General features: G+C 39.9%; 1 protein-coding gene across 1 annotated transcript in view; it reads left to right on the top strand.

Annotated features, from left to right (window-relative positions):
- The first annotated feature begins 2,739 nt into the window (after positions 1–2,739).
- Positions 2,740–22,434, top strand: part of LOC103819907 (protoheme IX farnesyltransferase, mitochondrial) — a 93,656-nt gene continuing 73,961 nt past the window's right edge. The window contains exons 1-4 of the mRNA XM_009094508.4: positions 2,740–2,843; positions 4,001–4,125; positions 5,496–5,820; positions 12,836–12,960. Of these exons, the coding sequence (XP_009092756.2) occupies positions 2,801–2,843; positions 4,001–4,125; positions 5,496–5,820; positions 12,836–12,960 (618 nt within the window). The 5' untranslated portion in view covers positions 2,740–2,800. The remainder of the gene's footprint in view (positions 2,844–4,000; positions 4,126–5,495; positions 5,821–12,835; positions 12,961–22,434) is intronic.

The following is a 22,434-nucleotide window of genomic DNA, read 5'->3' as shown; positions in this document are numbered from 1 at the left end:
GTGCTCTATAATTAATATTAATGGAAGTTGTGTGGTTAAATGCCCCTTGCATCACCCTGACAAGAAACCTGTAGGTGCAAAGTTTGTAATCAAGTGAAGCACCACAGATGCCAACTAACTGTCCATCTTGGCAACTAGCAAAATGTTAGAGATGCTTCAGCAATTGTTCTGACCCACAATGGTGACCTTGGAGCCCTGTGACAAGAAATGAGAATCTGACAACCCTCCTCCTGGTCCTCTGACAGAGGTACTGGGCTTTTATGAGCTAGATGGTGGGAGCTGAGTGGGGAGTGTTCTGGGAGCTCCCTGGAAGGTCCATGTTCCCCTTCTGTACTCCATAGCTCCTGGTGCTTTCTAGAGTATTTTCTGGTGACAGCTCCTGTGGAATCTGCACTGTGCAGAGCCAAACCTTCAGGCAAAGCCTGTGGAGCCCTTTTGGGCTCAAATACAACTCTGACATATGGATACTTGTATCCACTAAAATTCCTAAGATTATTTTCTCTCTAGGAGTAGCTTTAGTGGTTCAACCCAAATGGGTATGTGACATTTTGTGTGACCTAAATCCTCATTATTGTTTCACAAGGAGGTATTGCTCTGTCTTGATGTCCGCGGATAACATTCTTTTTAATTAGAAAAGTAGCATTATATCCCCTCTCTCCAGGGGTGCAATTTACTGCCCAAGTAAAAGACAATGAAAATCATTAAACCTTAAATCTCAGCTCTGACACTGAACACTTGATTACTTCAACCTTTTGCTCTCTGACCCAAGCTGCCCTAAAACCAACCAACCAACCAACCAACCAACCAACCAACCAACCAACCAACCAACCAACCAACCAACCATTCCAGCTCTCTAGGCAACTGTTGTATGTGTTTGATTTTTTGTATGTATGATTTATTTTTTTTTTTGCAGGTGTAAATTTAAGGGCAGAAAAAAGGGCAAAAAGTAGAGAGGCAATATATATGCTCGGTGATGAGAACTTGAAGTAAAACTGTATCTTAATTGTAAGAAATGTGAAGTCCTAATTTCTCCCTAGCTCCCCAAACAGAAAGAAAGAAATGCTTTGAAGAAGGATATTCTCAGTGAATTAGAGTGAGTGTTTTCATTTTATCTTCCTAATAATGATTTAAGATTACTTTTGCATGAATTTAAGCACTATAAAGATATGAAAGCCTGGGAGGAAGATGGTTCTGAGGGCAAGATGCAACAGGACAGCTGCAACAGCTCTTCAAGACGACCCCCTGAAATGCATATTTTTAACCAAGGAGTATAGAAACCAAACATTCCATTTCAAAAATGACTTTAGAAACTAAATATTTTTTTAATATATAATCAAGCATTTGGCTCTTTAAAGCTTAGGTTCTTTTGGGAATGAGACTCCACAGAATTACAGCTGTGAATAATTTTTTATTAGCCCTCCCTTGGTTGTTTTACAAGGATTTTGCAATGTCCCAATGCACTCCTGGTCACCTTCTTGCTGTGTCACTTACCACATCCTGGTCACAACTTTTTCCTGGGCATGAGCATGGGGATGCAGCAGAGGGAACAGCCCCCGTGCCTGGCAGAGGCCGTGAGGAGGCTCCAGGCAGGGCTCTGGGCACTTCTTCATGGCAAAGGTGACCGAGATATCCCATATGGCCCTAGCTTCCATGGAAAGCTGTCTCCTGTTGCTGTACCCCCGAAAAGACACCCCGGTTCTTCACTCAGGCTCACTGGCTGGTTTGCTGGGTGAGAAACTGCTCTGGCACTTGTTCTTCAGGAGCAATCTCTCCCACATCTCCCTCCAAGAACTGTTGTTCTTTGACAAATTAACTTTTTATAAAAAAAATGTCCTTAATTCAGTTTTGAAACTTTTTGTTTCATTGCTTGTTTCTCCATGGAAAAAGTGTGCTGACCACATAAAGCGTATAATGGTCATTTACATTTTCATCTCAGTGTTGATGATACATCTCATGCTTTGGACTTGCACAACTGACCTTGTTTGTACATCTAAATTTTCTTCCTCATTATCTGGAGTGTTGTGTCCAGTTCTGCACTCCTCAGAAGAAAAAAGACAAACTGCTGGAGAGGGTCCAGTGGAGGCCACAGAGCTGATGAGGGGTCTGGAACATCTCCATATGAGGAGAGATTATGGGAGCTGAGCCTGTTTAGTTTTGGGAAGGTTGAGGGGGAATCTCATTATGCATATAAGTAGCTCCAAGGATGCCAAGAGGATGTTGCCAGACTCTTCTCAGTGGTGCCCAGAGACAGGACAAGGAGCAGTAGCCATGAACCAGAACACATGAAATTCCACCTCAACATGAAGAACTTTCCATGGAGGGTGGCAGAGCCCTGGAAAGCTGCCCAGGGAAGGCCTGGAGTCTCCCTCTCTGAAGACATTCCAGTCCCACCTGGATGTGTTTCTGTGTCACCTGCTCTGTGTAATCCTGCCTTGGCAAGGGGCATTGGACCGGGTGATCTGCAGATCCAACCCAAACGATTCTGGGAGTCTGTTTATTTTGTACCGGTAGGCAAAAGCCTTTTGACTCCTTCCACGCCGCGTTTATAATTGACCTGGAGAATTTCAAACTTCAGTATAAAAAAACCTCTAACGACTTCGGGGCACGACGACCGCCGATGGGAGAGCAGCCCAGGCACGGCTCCAGGACAGGGCGGACACGACCGGCCCCCTGGTCGGGACAGCCCCGGAATGGCCGCTCCGCCTCCGCGGCAGCGCCGACCCGGAAAGCGTTTGGAGCCCGCGCCGGGAACATGGCGGCGCCCAGGCAGTGAGAGGAGAGCGGCGCAGCAGCCGCGGCCATGAGCGCCGCCCGCAGCTGCCGCCCGCCCCGGGCGCTCGCAGGTACCGCGGAGCCGTGGGGCGAGAGGGCCGGTGTGCGGGCAGGGCAGGGGCGGCCCGGGACTGCGCTGTGGAGCGGTCCCCGGAGCCTGCAAGGCTATGCGTGTGCGTGTCCCCGTGTGCGGGGCGTCCCCGTGTGCCACGCTGCGCTGTGTGTCCTCCACACGTGTTTGACTTTAGTGCTTTTCTACGGCAGCCGCTTCCTCTCAATGGTTGTTTGCCAAGATAATCTTGTCGATAGTGTATACAGTAGTGGGACAATACTATATTTTGCGATGCTCCATCACCAAGGCTGGCTGAGCACAAGCAGCGTTTGGACGACCCTTTCAAGGTCAGGGTGGGATTGTTGGGGTGTCCTGTGAAGGGCCAGGAATTGAATTCGATGACCCTTGTAGGTCTCTTCCAGCTCAGGATATTCTGTGAAAATGTGTTTTACTGGTGCTCAGGAATTTGGAAGAAACACCCAAAATTATTGGGACTTGCCTACAGTTCAGTTTTGGGCCCGTTGGGATGAGAAAGAAAAGGAGGGGCTGGAATGTGTCCAGGGAAGGGAATGGAGCTCGGGAAGGGTCTGGAGCACCAGAAGCAGCTGAGGGAGCTGGGGGACCTCAGCCTGAAGAAAAGGAGGCTCAGGAGAACTTCCCATTCTCCACAATTCCTTAACAGGAGGGTGCAGCTAGGTGGGGATTGGGCTCTGCTCCCAGGGAGTAAGGGACAGGATAAGAGGAAGTGGCCACAAGTTGGGCTAGGGGAGGTTTGTGTTGTATATTAGGCAACATTTCTTCTCTGAATGGGGGTCAGGCACTGGCACAAGCTGCCCAGGGCAGTGATAGAGTCACCATCCCTGTAAGGGTTTAAAAAACCGTGTGGATGTAATACTTAGGGACATGGTTCAGTAATGGACTTGGCTCTGCTGGGTTAATATTAAGACTTGATCTTAAAGGTATTTTCCATCTATAATGATTCTATGATTTTGTAGTGTCACGTCTTTCACCTGGAGCAACAAACATTTTCCATTACCTGACCCTGCCTCCCATTTGTTGGGGTGTCCTGTGTCACAGCTGACAATAGGCACTGTAGTCTTAATTAGAAGCAAACTCAGTGGCAGAGAAGAAACTGGAATCTACTGTTACCTTTTTTTCTTGTTTTCTGTTAAACAGGATTATTTGTTTGGCGTCTGAGGAATGCTGGTGCATGGAAGATACCATGCCGGTTTGTGCACCTTTACGATATGGCCAGCAACAGGTTGATTACCTTTCAGTACTTCAACTTTCTCAAACGAATGGTAAGTCGAGGAGTGTATCTATCCCCTATTTCTCATTCATTCCATGTGATAAGTCAAAATGGAGATTAGTTGATAAGAGTAATATTTTTCTTATCAGCCAAACTCAGCGAATTTAAGCGTCTCCATTTTTCACTAAATCAGAGTTAAAGCACTTGGTATCCTAAAACGTCTCAGGCTGCAGGAAACCTTTTGTAGCAAGGACAGTGCCTTGTGCTGCAAAGTGTCCTCTGCTTGACAGGAGGCTTCTGTACACTTGAAATAGGGCCCTCATCTTCTGTTGAGGAACTTGACATAACATTAATTTTAAATCATTGTTTGTAAAAAAGTCACTTTTTATAATAAAGTCACATCTTGGCTAGCAGTCATAAAGTAGTAGATGGAACTCACTTGTGGAGGTGGTGTGTTGTCAGTTAATTGGTTTATTTGAGTCAAAATTCCTGAGCTCATTAAGTTAATGGGTTACATTTACAGTGTGCTATTAGTTTTAGGTATTAAAAGAGCTGCAATTATAATTAAACCCCTTGAAATTACATCTTCTTCTTTGACCCGTTGTATCATATGTTGGTGGATGGTAGAAATTTTTTTGAATTGTGCTGCTGGTTTGAACTGTATTCACATTGCTCAGAGTTGCAGACCACTCTTCCTTGTTGTAATTATTACTGTGTACTTGAAATCAGGATTGATTGAAAGTTCTCTCTTTCGATGCTTCTGAGCAAACAATCTATCCTAATTTATTGTTCAATATATGTTCCTTTGAAATTTGTTGTCTAATTAATTAACAAAAAGTTTGGCATAAATAATTATAGACTAATATGTGAGATGATTTTATATCATAGGTGGTAGATTGTATTTTTTGGCATATTTTTAATTTTTTCATTTATTAAATATGCATAAGTTTAGTACTTATGTTTGGAAGTTGAAGTTGTGTGGGCATTTGTATATTTCTGTGTTTAAAGGTGAATTTTGTTTGGTCAAAGGTTGGGCTGAATGACCTTGGAGGTCATTCCAACCTTTATTCTGTGGAATTGATTAGTTGTAAGTCATGTTGTATTACCTGGTGGTTTTGAATATGAACAAAGAGTTTGCTGTTGTAGCCATTGAGGAGGAAGTAAACAGTCAAATGGGATTCTCCAAGCTTACATAAACATTGATTCAGCTGTGAGTTGTAAAGCTGCTTTTGTAATATCTAAGCCAACTTCAGAAGTCTTTCTGTGTGTGAAATAAGTGTCTGAAATTCAGACTAACTCAGTTGTGTCATAGAAGTAATTCTCCTAACAAGAATAAAATAGTAATAATATTCTTGGTGCTAATAAAGGGAAATGACAGAAATATCTTTTTCTATTTATTTTAACATTTCTCATTGTATTTAGTATGTAACACAGCGCAACAAAGACCTCAGTCAACGAGCAAAACCCAAGTCCGATTCAACTGCGTCTCCTTTTCATGAGCTTCAGCAATTGAATCAGGAAAAAAAGGTTGTACACAAAATTAGCTCAGTTTCACCTGTTCATCAGTTGTGGTCTGAGATGTCAAGCAGAAATGAGTTGAGAGAAATGAAATCAGCTGCAGAAACTGAAGACTCAGTCATACCCGTGGGAGCGGAATCCAAGGAAGACAGACAATGGAAAGAAATGAAGCTACGGCTGGATGATTTGCCAGGAATTTTGGCACGCTTGTCCAAAATCAAGCTTACAGGTATTACTGGTATTTTTTTCTCATTTCTCTGCATTCTGCTTGAAGTAGAATTCTTTGGGATCTTACTGGTATGGTTTAGGTTTGCATGTGATAATTCCCACTTTACTGATGCTAAGTTGGATCAATTTCATCAAGTATGTGCTAGGAAAATTGTTTTATGGCAGCATTTAATAGTTTTCCCATTAATTTTGTTTAAAAACAGTGAGAGGAGCTTGCATCCTGTTGTTAATTTCTGGGAAATAAGCAAGCGTTAATAACAGACTACAGTGAAACTGGGTAAGGAAGTGAATTTACAAATAATGTGTTCACTATTTAAAGTTGCCTTGCTTAAGTTTTCCAGTGTTTTGTCTTATTTACATACCTTTCACTGTAGTACTGCTGGTTGTGAAATTAGCACTAGAAGTCCCAATGGAAGGTAATCCAAGTGGTTTCCTATATTAAAAAGGAAAGTGTTTGAGCCTGATCAATTAAATTTTGTAAAAGATCTGATTTACTTTTCAGTCAGTGATAGTGTTGTCTTTTCAGTGATAGTGTTGTTTTTTCAAACTGGCAATTGACTAAGCAATTGCCTTGCAGCCTTAACTACATTTTGTCTTGTTCAAGTAATAATACTTAACGACTTTAAGTAACTCCTTTGCCAATAGGAGCAACTATAAATTACCCCTTTGCCAATAGGTAGTGCTATGTATACTTATATTTCTGAAGAGGCTCTAATTATCTGACCAAAGCCTTGCATCTTGTCTATGATATAAAGTCCAAGAACAGAAATGTAATTTCCTAAGTCCTTGCCTGGGTGCTCTCCAGTCGGTCAAGTGAATTCCTGATAACAAGACTGTTCCTTGCCCTAAAAATTTGTTAAAATGAATGTCCTGAATTCAGTTTACTTTTAAAAACTTTTTTTTGTCTTGCAGTATGTGAGTTTTCATTGTTTGTTTTTCTGTGGAAAAATCTTGCTGACCACATAGAGTGTGCAATGATAATTTACATTTTCATCTGTGTTCCTGGTAGATCTCGTGTTTTGGATTTGGCACGACTGATCTTGTTTGCACATCCAAATTTTCTTCCTCATTGTTTTTAGAAAGCCTGAGGACATTTATTTTGTGCTGATTAAGGGACCAGAGAGAGAAAATTGACTATTGTTGAAAACACTTGAAATGGTTTTTTTATGTTTGCTGACCGGTAAGCTCATTGCTTGTACCACATCTCAGTGTTACTGGTGCTTCTTGAAATGGGAGTTTCAACAACTTCAGCAAGATGGGAGAGAGTAATTTTCAAGACAAAACAATTTCATGAGATACTTTTTTATGTGGCCTCAGAGTTGCTGCAAAACTCCTCAACAGGTCCTGGTAGCCTCTTTTAACTAGGCAAGCACCACTCTGGATTTAAAATAGGATATAGAAGGCAAAGGTTAAGGAATTTCATTCCCTTCAGGACTGTTGTTTTCTATGACAGTGCCTTTTGAAGTGTAAGCTTGACTGCTAATTTCTGAACAGCTGTACAATTTTTAATCGAGCTTGCATGCCTGTTGGGAAAGGGACCGTGATTTTAGTTTATCTCTGTCTTCTCCTGTGCTTGGAGGAGTTCTTGATCCTAGGTAAATGTGGTAAACTTTACCTATTGAGAAGGTATAGAGAGATACAAAAAATCAGCACACCAAACACATAAAGATCTCAATAAGAAAAGAGGTAAGATTTTTTTCTGTAAGTGGAAAGTGTAAAAGAGTAAGTTGGATGAAGAAGACTTTGTAGAAGCGGAGTTCTATTTGTTGGTCTTCATCGGTCATGGGATAGGATAGGACATAAGCAGGAATAAGACTGCATGTAATATGTAGAGCAAGGAAAATTTTTTACAACCTGTGTAATCGTTTAGACAAATTATATATTCTGTAAAGACTGTAGTGTTGTAGTTCTTTGATTTTTTTTTTAAATAAATTCTCTGAGGTCAGTTTTTAAGTTGCAAATGTCATACAACTCAGTTCCTTTCACCCATGAAGTTGTGATAGGTCTCATATCCTGTGTGGGTTTTTTGGCAGACACTTTATTTATACTTTTTAGAGTATGAAATAACAAAAAAACAAAGTCTGCATGATGCCAAAATGGGACTTCCTTATGCTCTGTTCTTTTTCTGCTGCTGCTGGAAAGAGATTTTTTTTGTTTTTAGTATGAACTTTACTTCACCTTGGAAAGGAAATGAGTTTTGCTATTTCCATGCTTCATGTAAACTGCAGCTTTTGTGACTCTGCCTTAAAAACAGGAATTGATTTTTTGTTTATATTCTTTTGCCATAGAAAACAATTAGGGAACTTTTCATTAAATGTCACATAATCTACCTTTTTGGGTTCAATTTCCATCTATTCCCATCTCTGTGGTGTTTTATGTTGGCTGCTCTCTGAACAGCTGTATCCTACCACCCAGGCACTTGAAAAGCTAATGCATCTGTCTGATAGATTTTCAGAGTTATAAATGCATTGTTTTCAACTTGATCCTAAAGTTGCTGTGTAGCTGAAAATAGGAGAGAAACAAGGAAAGGTGTGGGAATAAGAGTAAATTTTAATGATTTATGATGCATGCACACAGTAGGAATTTCAGGTTGTCTCATCTTCTTAAATTTAACTTCAAGTTTAGGTTTAAGTAATGTTTCCTCCAAGGATTACAGATAAAAACTCAGATGAACTATATGTAAAACCACAGGAAAATCAAAGTTCAGTTTTTAGGTTGGGCAAACTGAGGAAAGCATGATATGAAAAATGCTGAGTATTCCCTTAGATAATGCTCTAGGTTTTGTGAACATTTCCTTGTTGTTGGTCCTGTAGCATGTTGGTCTTTCTGTGAGGACAAGCAGCTAAATTGGAACAGGCTGTTCCATCCCTGGAAATGTTCAAGGCCAGGTTTGATGGGGCTTGGAGCAACCTGGGATAGATCTCCCCCTCTCCCCCCCCACCCCCCCCCCCACCCCCAGTAGGGGGTTAGAAGTAGATGACCTTCAAGGTCCCTTACGACCCAAACGGTTCAATGATTCTATGATTCTGTGATGTACAGCACCCTGCGTCTTTTAGAAAAGACTGAACATGGCGCTCAGTGCTCTAGTCTGAATGGCAGGGTGGTGATCAGTCAAAGGCTGGACTTGATGATCTTGGAGGTCTTTTCCAACCTACTTGAATCTGATTACATAGCACTTGTCTGAGATGTGGATCAACATGTGTGGACAAATATGCTAATTTCTGAGCATTTTCAGTTTTGAAGACTAAACTAGAATTTTTTTTTCATATATCTTGTTATAGGAAAATAATTCTGTTGTGCGTACTAGCAAACAGCTGGAATTTATTTGATGTATTACTTCTGTATGGATTTGTGTCTTTGGAGTAGTGATCCTCTAGCACAAATGTTCTGAACCTGAAACCAGAAACCTGGGATATTTGGTACTGATTAAAAGTGTGATTGTGAACATCCTGCTTCATCTCTTGTCTGTTGTATATTGGTGACACGATGATGAAGATCCAGTTTTGCAGACTGACTCTTGACACTTACCAAACTGCAACAATGACTAAATAAGGGGCCTGTGTTGTGTTTGTAGGCTGAAAGTCTGATAATAGCTGCTATAGTAAAAAAATGCATTTGCTTTAGTGGAGGTCTTGTATGGTGCCAGTTGATTCTGGAATAATAGCATATATTCTTTAAATGAAAACATCAGTATAGCCAGAAACTTTGAAAAATATTTATTGGTTGTTGCTGTTATGATTATTGCTAGTTTACCTTTATTAACAGTTCTAAATATATTTAATATACTTACCAAAATAGTTCTTTTGTGATTATTAAACCAGTAACTATTATCCCATTAAAGAAACTAAAGCATTCTGGCAATTGGTTTTCCATGCTACAAGAAAAGCAAATGAAATAAAAAAACCATTGTTACAGTTCACTTTTAGCAAAGTACTTTAAAATTGTTTGATGATAAGAGTTTATCTGCTCTGTTTGTAATATTGCACTTGAATTTTGTGTGATTTAGTGCAGACTTGTTTCAAATCATTGTCCCAAGTTTAAGTTTGCTTCAGGAGCATGGCCTTTATTAGTGTGCAGGTTATAATCTGTATCAAAACTTTGATGTGCCCAAACAAACCTGGGTTCACAAAGGACATGTTGGTTAGGTGGGAAGCACTAAATACTGCTCCTACAGTTGGCTTTCCAGAAACCGAAAGTGTGAAAACTCAGGAAGGAATATTTCTTCAGCTTTTGGGAAGCAGCTTTCTTTTGAGGGCTATAGAAACTTTGGCAGTAAAGCAGTGAAATTGTTTGTTGAAAAAAAAGTAAAAATACTTTTGCTTTTCTCCTTCTTTACGTACTGATATATCACCAATACAGGAGTAGAAGGGAATTCTAGAGCAGGATTGATTTTCTTTGGCTTTCTGTGCTTTTATTTTGGCTTGGCTACTTTTTAATAATAGGTAAACAAAATATGGCATAATGATTCACGTGCTATAAATACAAAGGATTTATAAAGGCAGAGCACATTGTGATGAAGTGGAAAAGGAATATTAAGAACACACTAAACTTATGGACGGTGTTTTTGTACCAGAAACATTATAATTCACTCTTTGTCACCAATCCATTAGAATTTTCTTTTTCATCTACATTGACGTGGGAGACAAATGTCCCCTATTAATTTTTGTTAAAGCTAGAAATGTTTAAAAGACTGAGAATAAGGCTTAGGCTGAGATCATAAGTTAAATACTGGCTTCTTTTTGAAGAGCGTGTATAATGCCAGCTCCCATCAACAAGTCTTGAAAGGATCGATTTAATTTGTTTTGCAATAAGGTGAAGTTAATTTGGCCCCTAGTGCACTAAACTAAGAGGGATTAAAAAACAAACAAAGTCAATGACCTCATTCCCTTGATGTGATCTCAATTAAATACACTTTTCCTACATGAGGGAAGTTGAAGAGTAAATGATTACTTCCGCAGTTAAAGAAAATAAACTTCCCAATCTAATGGGAGCGTTTTCCTATTTATTGCTAATGTGCTGTATTGGAATATCTGGGCAATGAGGAAAGCAGGGGATGCCTGGTGAGCAAACCCTGCCCAAACAAGAAAAAGTACCTGCTTTAATGGGATATGGGAGAGGATGTACTGGAGCCTTTTTAAATGAGATCCTGATAAGTCATGCTCAAATGACTGGCTAAAATTAATCTGGAGAAATCAATGGGGACTTTAATTAGTGCTGTAACTGTACAGTGTTAGAATTTCTTTGGGGTCAGGGTAGTGGTAATGTTACACTGACTGTTTGCCAATCCATTCCACCTTTCTTCTCCAGTAAATGAGTTGGTGTTTTCCCCTAATAAATTGGTGTAAAGTGCTCTCTAAGATAAGTTTTAATTAAATTCCTGTCTAGAAGCGAGCGTGTGATTTATTATGCAAAAGAAAATGAATGTAATCACTCTTGGAAATGCAAATACGACTGTTCACTGTCATTTTCAGGGCATTTTTTGAACTTTCTCAGTTGTACCAATGCATTTCATGTTTTCTTGTTCATTCCCAAGGAGGATTCAAGAGTTTGGAAACTAACGTAGTATTGTAATTATATAATAAATCAGATCTAGACTTGCAGAATGACCAGTACCTTCATGTTCATTTGTCTGGTGAGGCAGCAGAATCTGTGATTCTTTCAGAGCTGCTCTGAAGGGTGAAGTTCTGTCATAGGTCCACTGTATTGTAAAAGAAGTAGCCTGTGAATCCATAACAAGGCTAAATAATTAATACTTATTATAACATGCATGTTATAATAATAATATTCAGCTATCAATGGATTTTAATACTTAGAGAAAAGTTTTGATGAGCGGCAAGTTTTCTTCACTGTGTTTTCAGGATTAAATGCTAAGGTTCTTAGGCAGGTACAGTTCTTGAAATGAGCACTTTGCATGTGCATCCTTACTGGCAGGTCTCTGCCATGACATTTAGTATTTCATCTCAAGTAGTGCTGCTTAATAGATAATCCAGGTATTTTCAGTCAGCAGAGTTATTTGTCATTTAACTTCAGACAAAAATGAGACTTCGTAGGAATTAGGAAGATAAGAACATTTTGATGCTTTGATTTAAGATAGCTGAGTTCTGAAGCATGTAACTACATCAGAACATAATTTAAATACCTTCTGTTTAATAACTAATAATTTCAGATCGTAAGGTTCAAGGTCATGAGTGAGATGTTCCATACGTGTGCTCACTTTCATAGTATTTGTCATATCATACTATTTCTTGCCCAAAGTGAGGCTTTTGAGACCTATTATTTGGCTAATTACAAGATTGGGATTAAAACTTGGGTAATTTTTATTTTAAGGATGTGATTTGCAGTACTGTACTAAAGTGACAATTTTGCATGACAAAACTTAAATGGATTTTTTATGAATCCACTCAAATTTTGAGGCCATTAAGTGTCGTTGGGTCTCTGTGATGATGTGATTGTTCTTTCAGCCCAAAGTGGGCACGTCAAATAGGAGCAGTGGGAACAGAGATTGTGCAGTGAAATTACTGTAGCTACATGCCCCAAATCTCTTTTTGACTCTGCACTGCTTAAATTCCTGCTATAATTTGATATAAAGCATGTATCTCAGTGTGCGATTTTTTTCTTACTGTTTTTTCTTCTGCATTAGACTTTGCAGTGATATGTGAGTTACTGGAACAAATATCTGAACTGTGCATGTTGTGTAGGGCAGTTTGGTCCTGTAGCAAATCCATAATATAGGGAATACAGAGACACAAGTTGTATCCTCACATCTTCTGCTAATGTGCTGCTGCTTTTGGGTTTCTTATTTCATTTCTGGCAGTTCTTCTTCTCATTTTTGATTTTTTTATGTACAGTGTTTGTATTAATTGTACCCAGTTCCTGGAGCTAGTGTGAACCATAAAGATAGCAAAAAGCTAATCTGCACATGAGTTCTTTCAGGGTTTGAAAGCCATAACTCTGGTGTTATGTACAAAGATGGTTTCTTGTTGATGCTTTGAACTGTGCTCTCACTTGTGTTGCAGCGCTGGTTGTCAGCACCGCATCCGCTGGCTTTGCCATGGCCCCGGTCCCTTTTGAGCTCACCTGTTTCCTGCTCGCCTCCCTTGGAACTGGCCTGGCATCCTGTGCTGCCAACTCCATCAATCAGGTCAGTCCATCTCTTCATCTGTACAGCAAACTGGTGTTGTTCTGGCTTCTGAAACGCTTCCAGGAGTGTGACTGGATGGCCGGGAGTGCTGTGGCTTCAGCTCCTGCCTGAGCTCTGAGCTGCTAAAACTGACACCACAAAAGTAATACATGCCTGAGAATTCAAGTGGAGTTGCTAGGCACAGTTTGTTTATATAGAATGGAATTGATGAGGTTTTAAGCTTCCCAGTAATAATGTTTATCTTGGTAATACCCAAGCCTGGGTCCCTGGAAATGACAGGAAGAACTGGGTAATTGGAGTGTAAGAACAGCCAGTGGGGCTCTAGCCTTATGGGCTAGATTCTTCCATTGTGTTACTGTATGACCTTGTTGGATCTGTCTTAAGAGTGGCTCAGATCCACGTAAAACATCTGTAGTGGGACTTCAGTGGGATTTTGTCCAGGCTGGGATCATGGTATCTCCTGCACATCTGCAGATTGAACTGAGAACCTCCCTTTTGTGGAAGTTGTCCCATGCCAGAGATGTTCCAGGTGCCTGAACTTGAGCTTCCTTGTGTGTGTAAACATGCCTGTGGAGCTTGATGCTGATCTTGGCTCTCCTGCACTCAGTTGTGAAGCACAGTGGCTCTTAGGCTCTCCCTACTTCCCAAAGGAAAGCCTAACTAGTGAATAGGTTGTAATATTTCTGGTGCTGAATGGTGTTTCAAAGTGTAGTAGCTATGGTCACTTTCAGTTGTAAATGTGGCCTGGAAAAAGAAGGAGCAGCAGCAGTGCCACTATTGACAGCACTTCTTGGTTTCAGCGACCACTTGGGACTCCTGGGACTCCAGTAGTGGAGGTTTCCTGGGATCCACACCCTGGGGTCAACTTGGTTGAGTTGGGCTCTTTTGATGTTTACACTTTGTAACACCTCAGTTGAAGGCACATAATGGGTTTTTCAGAATTGCACCCATCAGCACACATTTTGCTCAGCCTGAAGTCAGTCCTATTTACTGTTTTTACAGGTTTTAGTGTTTCTTTCACTGAACTTAAAGCTGGGGCAGGCAGCTAACTGTTTTCTTTGCAAAATGGGAAGGACAATGCATGATTTTTAATTGCTTGGAAATATTTAGGTAGCTTGCCTAACTTGGAAGAGCATAAATAGCCTTGAAAAATAATTTTAAATAAGTCACGCTATTTTCTGAAGAATACACTTAGTTATCAGGTACATATTTTTCACACAAAGGCTAGGAAGAAAGGCTGTCATAACTAAGGTGAAGTTTTTCTGGGTTTTGATACAATTTTAGATGTACCCTTCTTTCCTCCTTTTTTTCCTTTACTACCTTTTTAATATTAAAAAAATAAATTTATGGGTTATCCTTTGAAATATTTTCTGTCATATGTACCTTCACTTTTGGTATGGATACTACTGGATGAAGAGAATTAATGATGGCTTATCTAGACTCCTGTGCAACTTGTCTTGAGATTTTGCTAGATCTTCTGAGAGGTGGCATTCCCACACAAGTAACTGATTGTCTTTGTCTTCAGCTTCCATGTATTGCTCATTGTATTTTGTCCCAAAAGTAGGCATTTTTGTAAACTCTTGGAAGCCATTTCTTAAGCTCTTGAAGTACTCAGAACTACAGGAATTCTGTGCTGTAATTTGGAATTGGACACTTGGGATAGTAAAGGGGAGCTAAGAGGATGTTAAGAGGAGTTAAGAGGCGTGCAGTAACTTTGTGCTGGGTCATGTAATTCACTCTTTACTCACTGCAAGTTACTCCAGCTTCACGGTGTGTCAAACTGCCTTTCACAATTGCAGCTGAACACTTTAAATTTTCACACTCACTCATGTTGACGCACTTTCCTGTGTAGAGAGACCTTGAAAGCAGATAACTCCTACTAAAAAAAAAAAAAAACAAAGGAGCAGAGTTGGTCAGGAAGCAAAAGGAAAGAGCTGTGCTTGGTGATCTGTTGTTTATCAATGGATTCTTTCAGTTGTTGAGTGTCCTTTCCCCGGTGTTACTGTGTCTGAATTGGCTGGGAGTTTAATTTTCCATAAATACTTAAAGCTTGGGTAATCCATCTTGACCATTGGGAAGGAGCACATTTGACTTGGAACTTCCTTTATTGCTTCTTTGCTCTGTCCATTGCTCCCCATACGCATCCACTTCTCTGGCAGCTCATGACTCATGTTTCCCCTGTTGCTCTTCTCTATCCCTTAAGGACCTTTTTATATGATAACCGTCTTTCCGCTTCCCAAATTGCTATAAATCTGTACATCTTTAAGGGCAACTCATCTTTCCCACTCCTCGTTTCTCTGATAAATCTATGTGCACAATTTACAGTCCCCCGATATGTCATGGGAAGGTGAAGTGTGAATTGTGTAAGATTCTTCCCTGTTATTTGGGACAGGATATGAGGGGCCTGGTCCCATGACAATGTAATGAAGATTCTGTAAAATTCATAAAAGTATTGATAGAAACTTGTAAGTGGTCAGGGTCTGAGGTTTGAGGGAGTTTTCCTTTTTTTTTTTTTCCTTTTTCTCAAGTACTTGATTTTAACGATCTCGTAGGAGCTGAGACAGTTTTACCCCCAGTGAATTAAGCTGTATTAACTAAGTTGACTTAAATCCTGGGGTTGGAGCCAGGCCTGGTCTAAATCATACACAGACACCAAAACCTTGTGTTTTATTTCTTTACAAAGTTGGTCTGAAACAATCTTCTAATTGTCACTTCCTCCTTATTTTCAGATGGTTATATGCCATACGTTAAACTTATTTTTTCCTGCCTGCAAGAGCCAAAAAGTTACAAAAGTGTGCTTAAATGGAGATCCTTGCCCCACTTTCACTTTTTTTAACAAGAAAAAACAGATTGAAGGTGCAGATTGACAACTTTGTATTTTTTTATTGTTTGTAGAAGTACAGTCTGAATATTTATCCAGCTATGTGTTTAGAAAAGGGTTTCACAATTCACAAATTCTAAATTCTAGCATTGCTTTCCAAGGCAAATAGAATGCATTTTGATGGTGATTCTGTGAAACTGGACAATGATTGTTAAGGAGCTTGTGATTTATTGTTTTGTGGATTGAGAGTGAAAAAGTTGTATTGGAAAATACAGACAAAAAATAAAAAAGGGAGATGTGGTGCCTGCGGTACCGCAAGGTCATTCTAGAGACATTTGTTTAGAAAATGTCAAGAAAAGTATCTTGGTATAAGTTATGACAGACAGAAGAGAAACAGTAGAGAAACAGACTTGGGCTGGTGGAAAATGTTATGAATTCTGGGAATCTGGAATATCTGAGTGTCCTTGGGTTTTCCCGTGGAGTGTGTTGGGTCAGTGGGCTGTGAGGGAGGACTCTCCTGTGGGAAGGTGCCAGAAAACAGATAGTGTTTTTTCTCTTGTCCTCTACCGGTGTTTCTGCCTCTGCCTCACTCCTTCCTATCACAATACTTCAGAGTTGTACCTCACACCTAATCCAGCATTGCAGTGGCTCTCAGAGCCAGTGCTCCCTGGTTCTCTTCCACATCATCCAACACCACGTTATGTCCTCTGGCCCATCGGAATTGTGCTACAACATGTCACCACATCTCAGTCCCACCTGCTAAAACAGCTTTCATCTTTTTTCCCCTCTCTTTCTAATAGCATTCTTTCTTTTTTCCATCACTGAAGTAACTTAAAGTTATTTCAGACAGGTGTTCTTTATTGGTGTTCTATCTTTTTAAAATGACCATTATTTTACAGTGGGTTTTGATTTTAAAAAAATCACTTAATGTATTTATCAAGGAATGGATTGAGATACCTTGTGTCTGTAACATTACTAAGCTAGCCAAAACCTCCAGAAAGTCTCATAAGAAGGAATCAGTCTTATTAGTTGCAGTTCTGGTAAGGAAATGGAAATATATTCTGGGGTTTCATCTTGTAAACTGCATATTAATATTGAATCAAACAAATAAATGCTTTAGTGTTGCTGCTTATAAGTTACAAATAGATTAAGTTAACCCTTAGTCTTCTGATTAGTGAAGACTAATTTTGTAACTTCTTTTTTGCAGTACTCCAGGCCATCACAGAAATGGAGTGGGAGAAATTTATATTTAGTTAATAATATTTTGCTTTTTCATAGCTCTGGTTTTTTTGATGATTTTTGGAAGCTCACTCAAGCTTCAAGGAGTAGAGGCTTACATTTATATTAGAAAGAAAACATGTCATTTTTGAGACTTCTAAGATAGTCACCTCTGATTTATGGTGAAGGAGATAAACATCTCTTCGTGTTTTACAACACAATGCACAGCATTAAAATGTTAAAGAAATCGCATGCACGTTTTGTATGTCAAGTACATTCTTCTGTAACTGCAGCATGGTTAAAAAGTGGGAGAGAACTATAAAGATGAAAGCAGGATGTTTGAAGTGGCTTGAATTTAGTAACCAAGAGATAAAATGATGTGCTTGGGTTTTGACTGATGGTACCTTGACAAGGAAGTACACTGGGCTGAATGTCTTAGCTGAAGTTAAAGAGCTGAAAATGAGGAATACTGTAAATATGTTATCCAGCATGAGAGAACAAATGTAAGTTAACATCCCCGTCCCTTCAGGGTCTGACCTGATGGCTGTGTTTTGCTCTTAAAGTCTCATCTTCTCCTGACAGTGGTGATTCCTTAGAAGTGTAGCTGTAAAGAGTGGGAAGGATTTATTGTTAAAATAGTGGAGTGAAATTTGGGTTTTGAGTTCAGTTACCAGCCCAGGGAATCTGTATGTGATCTTTGGTGTAAGACAAACTAAGAAGGTCATTTGTATGTTGCACAAGGCTGAATAAAGTAAAAATAGAGCAGCCTTTCCTCCAGTTGTCAGTCCTCTCACTGGATTATCCTCATTGAAAAAAGAAAAAAAAGTCTGGTTTTCTTTTATCTAGTCTAAATCTGTTGTGTTTTGAGTTTTGAAACCAACACCTCTTGTCCTGTCACAACAGGCCTTGCTAAAAATGTCTGTCCTCATCTCACACATCTTAAGTATTGAAAGGCTGCAATGAGCCTTCTCTTCTCCAGGTGAACATCCTCACCTTTCCTAGCCTGTCTCTAGAACAGAGGTGCTCCAGCCCTTGGAGCATCTCCATGGCCTCCTCTGGACTCGCTCCAGCAGCAACTCCACATCCTTCCTGTGCTGGGACCCCAGAGCTGGAGACAGCTTGGTAGGTGGTGTCTCACCTGAGCAGATCAGAAGGGCAGAATCTCTGCCTTGACCTGCTGGGATTTAAAATGAAATTTTAAGAACTCTGTTACAGGAAAAACCTCACCACCCCAAGGGTTAAAGTCATACATAGAAAGTGGTAGCTAGATACCTGAGTTATTGATGAAGTGGAAAACGAAAAATAGCATGATTCTGGTCGCTCTGTTCCCTTTCTCTTTAATCCCAGTAAAGAAATTCAATACAAAAGAGAACAGCAATAGTTCTGTTCCCCAAAACTAGCTGTGTTTTTGGTATTATCTCCGTACCAAACTTCTCTTACCAAAGAAGTATTTTATTGAATATCCATGGAGTGGAAACTTTTTATTCTGATGCTAATGCTATTAATATGCTCTGCTCCAAGTTGGAGGAGCTGACCTCTGTCAGATCATACAACCCACCGCCACTCAGTGCAGGAGGTTTTTGCTAAGTTAACTCCTCAGAGTTCTTTCTCGCCCACTTTTGAAATCTCTGAAAATTTATTTTTTTGCTCCTTCCCCTCACAGATAACGTCACTGTCATGTTGGAATGAGAGAACTCATTTTAAATGCCAACAAGATTTGCTCCATACAATGTATATAAAAATGATGTAGTTGAATGGTTGAAGTGATTGAGAAATAGTCCAAAATTACTTTCCAAGGCTTTTTCTTTAGCATGTTTCCCCTCCTGCCTCTGGAATGATCCCACTGGCAGGCACTTACTCTTTTCATGGGAATGACACTCACAGTGTCAGTCAACTCAGTCAGGCCACACTCCCACACTCCCAGTTGCTCATTTGGGACTCACACCTGATGGATCTCTGTCTCTCTCTGAAGTCCCTTTGTTTTGACGGAACCAATAGCCTGCAGGAGCTGCCTGGCCTTTCATCTGCCCCTCCTCCCCATTCCTACCAGTGATCAAACAACTGGCAGGAAGGGTTATTAAAACCTGGTGTTGAACTCCACACTTCAGGACTGTCAGTCTCAGAGGCAGCCTGGGATGTAATTTACAGTGGATAATAAATATAAGAAAAGTCCAACACTGGAAGTCTGTCTCATGCTCTAAAGTGTGTTGGTATATGCTGCTTTGATATTTTAACTGCTAGGCAGTCTTCAGTAGTGGTCATTGAAGATCATAACTTACAGCTCCAACAGATGATTCATAATTGCAATGGTTGGATGAAGTTAGCATGGTGGAGTTGTTGATACGGAGTAGGACTAGCTCAGCTTGTGAGGATGTATTTCATGAGTAGTGAGAATGATGAGGAGAACCAGCCTCTGAAGGACTGATAAATTTTAAATGCAAAGATTATCTTTGCAAAACTTGAATCATTGGACCTACAACTGAAGCTTGATAAAAGGTCTTAGAAAAATACTGTAAATTAATGCATATGATTGTTGAAAGGAATTCTCTTTGCTCACATGCATGTTGTGTGAGTACAGTAGGCAAAGGGTCCTAAAGTGGATGGATTCACATGACCCTTCAGGACTTAGACTGCAGTCACCACTGTGATGTTCAGCAGAGACGATGGAAATGAGTGTGACACCTTTGTTACTACTTTCCTGCCCTCTGTTGCTCTCACTATTAGTATAAAGCTTCATATTCTAGGAGAGTTGGAGTCTTACCCTTGTGTTGCATCTCATATATATTAAAATCCAGCAATGACATAAACAGTGGATAAAAAATTAATTTAATGTTGTGCCCCCTTTTTATGGGTCATCCTGCTCCTGATTTGATAAAGACGGTTTTCTGTGGATGCACAAAGTAAGTATGTGCCATTGTTAACAGGGCAGACTTGCTTTCTCTCCCTGGTTGCATTTCTGATGAGCAGCTGACTTCCTAAATGAACACCGGCAAGGTGTTAGGATGGTAAAGGGAAATTTTTGGAGATGTCTGTGTAGGGACTTCAGTCCCCTTTGTCCTGCTGGGACAGAGCAAGGGCAACGGCCTCATGGTCCTCTGTTTTCTCTCCATCTGAAACCGTCCGTTCATCTGCACAGGTGTTGATGATAGACACGGGTTGGGAGTAAACAGACTCCTGTTATTCTGAAATACCTATATGGTGGACTGGAGCTTTTGGGTGCCAGCTTCAGAAGCCTGTTAACTTCTGTGCATCCAGAGATCCTCAAGATATGATGCATTTGGATGTAACAAGATCATTAGCGCTACACTCTCAGGTTCTGTGGAAACACTGGGTGAGAGCAAAGTAGGGGGTAAGAAAGAAATCATTCATTAAGTGATGAATTGTCAGGAGTATTTCAGTGACATGGGGTTCCCCTTAGATCCAATGCCAGATTTTCCCTGGAAACCCTGATCACAGGCAGAACAAAGGAATTTCAAAGGGCTGAAATGAGGCAATGTGAAAAGAGGACTAGACAAAAGGGAAAACCTAGTACTTAATGAGATTTATCTGGCCTTTTGATCCACAGGGGCATTGCCTTTATAAGCTTAGAAGAGTGAAAATAGCTATTATTTTTTTGCTAGTCTATAAGTACATGTTTTGATGTTTCCAAATAGCTCAGAATTCCTTTAGCAGTACAAGTACTAAATTCTACCCTTATTAGATAAGTAGTGAAATGTCATTTTCTTTTTGTAATTTAAATGGTGCCATATTCAACCTGTTTATTGCCTTGAATTAGACTCCTGACAGTTTCAGAAACAGCAATAGAGGACCTAGTGTACTGTGCTGTACGAAAAATAGCAACGATATGGCAAAGTATGACTCAGACAGGTTAAGGAAAATTATTTCCTGATTCCCTGAAACAGCCTACCAATACCATTTCTTTGGGAAAAAGCTTATTGAAACACAAATCCAGAGCATTCTTGTAGTCTTTTTCCTTTTGAACTGTTTTCAAATTTCCATAGTTAAAAAATACTACATAAATACCATGAGTTCAGATTCTACTTTGTCATCTTGGGAAAGGACTTACGTGCAGTAAAACTGAGTAAAAGTCCTCTTGCTTTAATTTTCCATGACTGTTGTCTCTCTTAAAATAAAGTTTCATTCTGCTCTGACTTTTAACTGTGTTCCACACTCTAGTTGTCAACTGCCTGTGAAGAGTTGACCTGCCTAGGAGAGAGCTGATTGTGCTTTGCTGCAAGCCTGGGCTGGAGCAAGCACTTGAATGCTCATTTGTTTGGGCTGCAAGTAGTTATCTTGTGTGGCTTTCGACTTATTTTTTCCAAAGCTGCAAGGCTTTACAGGAAGGTGTAGTGCAATGTTGGCTTTTCTGACCTGATCTGCCACAGCTTGGGACAGGCAGGTGTCCCAATCATCCCTTTCTCTGCTGTAGCTTGTCATAGAGAGAAGTTAAAAGAGGTACCTCTAGGGTATGAGAAAAGGGACAGGGAGGGTCTTGGCACACCATGTCGTAGGAAAGAGGGATTATAACACTGGTATGAATAGAAAGCTGAAGTAATTTTTTTTTAAAGTTATTTGTAGTGTTGAATAGGCACTTGCCATTAAGTGGCTTTTTAAGAGGATTCTAAGCGCAAACTCTTTATTGAACAAGTGAACCACATCTCTGGGCAGCAATCCATTTCTTTTGGCTTTTATGAGATCTGTATGGAAACTGAAGGAGGAGGTTGATTTTCAATACCAAAATCATTAGGTACATCATCCAGATTGAAAAGCTCAGGACATGTTGGAAGTATCATTAAACTAGGACAAGAAATAAATTGGGACATGTGGATGGAGATGTAAGAGTTATAGCAGCTTAATAATATAATCTTTGACTTTAAACCAGATGTGTCTGCAAATCTCGGAGGTTTGGTATTCTTAGGTCACTAAAGGCTAACTCTGCCTGGATCTGTATAGATTATGTAAATTTTTGAAGTAAACCAGACTTCTAGAAGATGAAAATCTGTCCCTATAATTCTCCTTTTAAGACTTCTTATTACAGTTGAGATTTATGTTGGTGCTCCCAACAGAGACATGACAATCTGTTGTAACTTCAGAGAGTACTATAAAGGTGCTGGCATTTGAGAACAGGCTAGATAGTTCGGCCTCAAACTCATTTTTATTTTCTGAAGTTAGATACTTTAAAAAATAATAACCTTTTACAAGCTGCTTAAAGGCTTGGAATGCCTTGTGTTTATTAAAGAGCATTAAAAGCAAAATATTATCTTTGAAGGGCATCCATTATAAAAGTGTTTATCTGAAATGGCCTTAGGCAGCAAGGGAGCAGAATTGGGAATAGAAATAAAGTTACAATGAAGGGAAGTCTCTGCTGTGTTTCTCTTGCTGCTTGTGCTGATTGCAGCCTGATTGCCAAAGTTTTTTTGCCATGATTCTTGGCC

The sequence above is a fragment of the Serinus canaria genome, chromosome 18, assembly GCF_022539315.1.
Source record: "Serinus canaria isolate serCan28SL12 chromosome 18, serCan2020, whole genome shotgun sequence".
Classification (NCBI taxonomy): domain Eukaryota; kingdom Metazoa; phylum Chordata; class Aves; order Passeriformes; family Fringillidae; genus Serinus; species Serinus canaria.
This window is presented reverse-complemented; position numbering and strand designations above follow the sequence as displayed.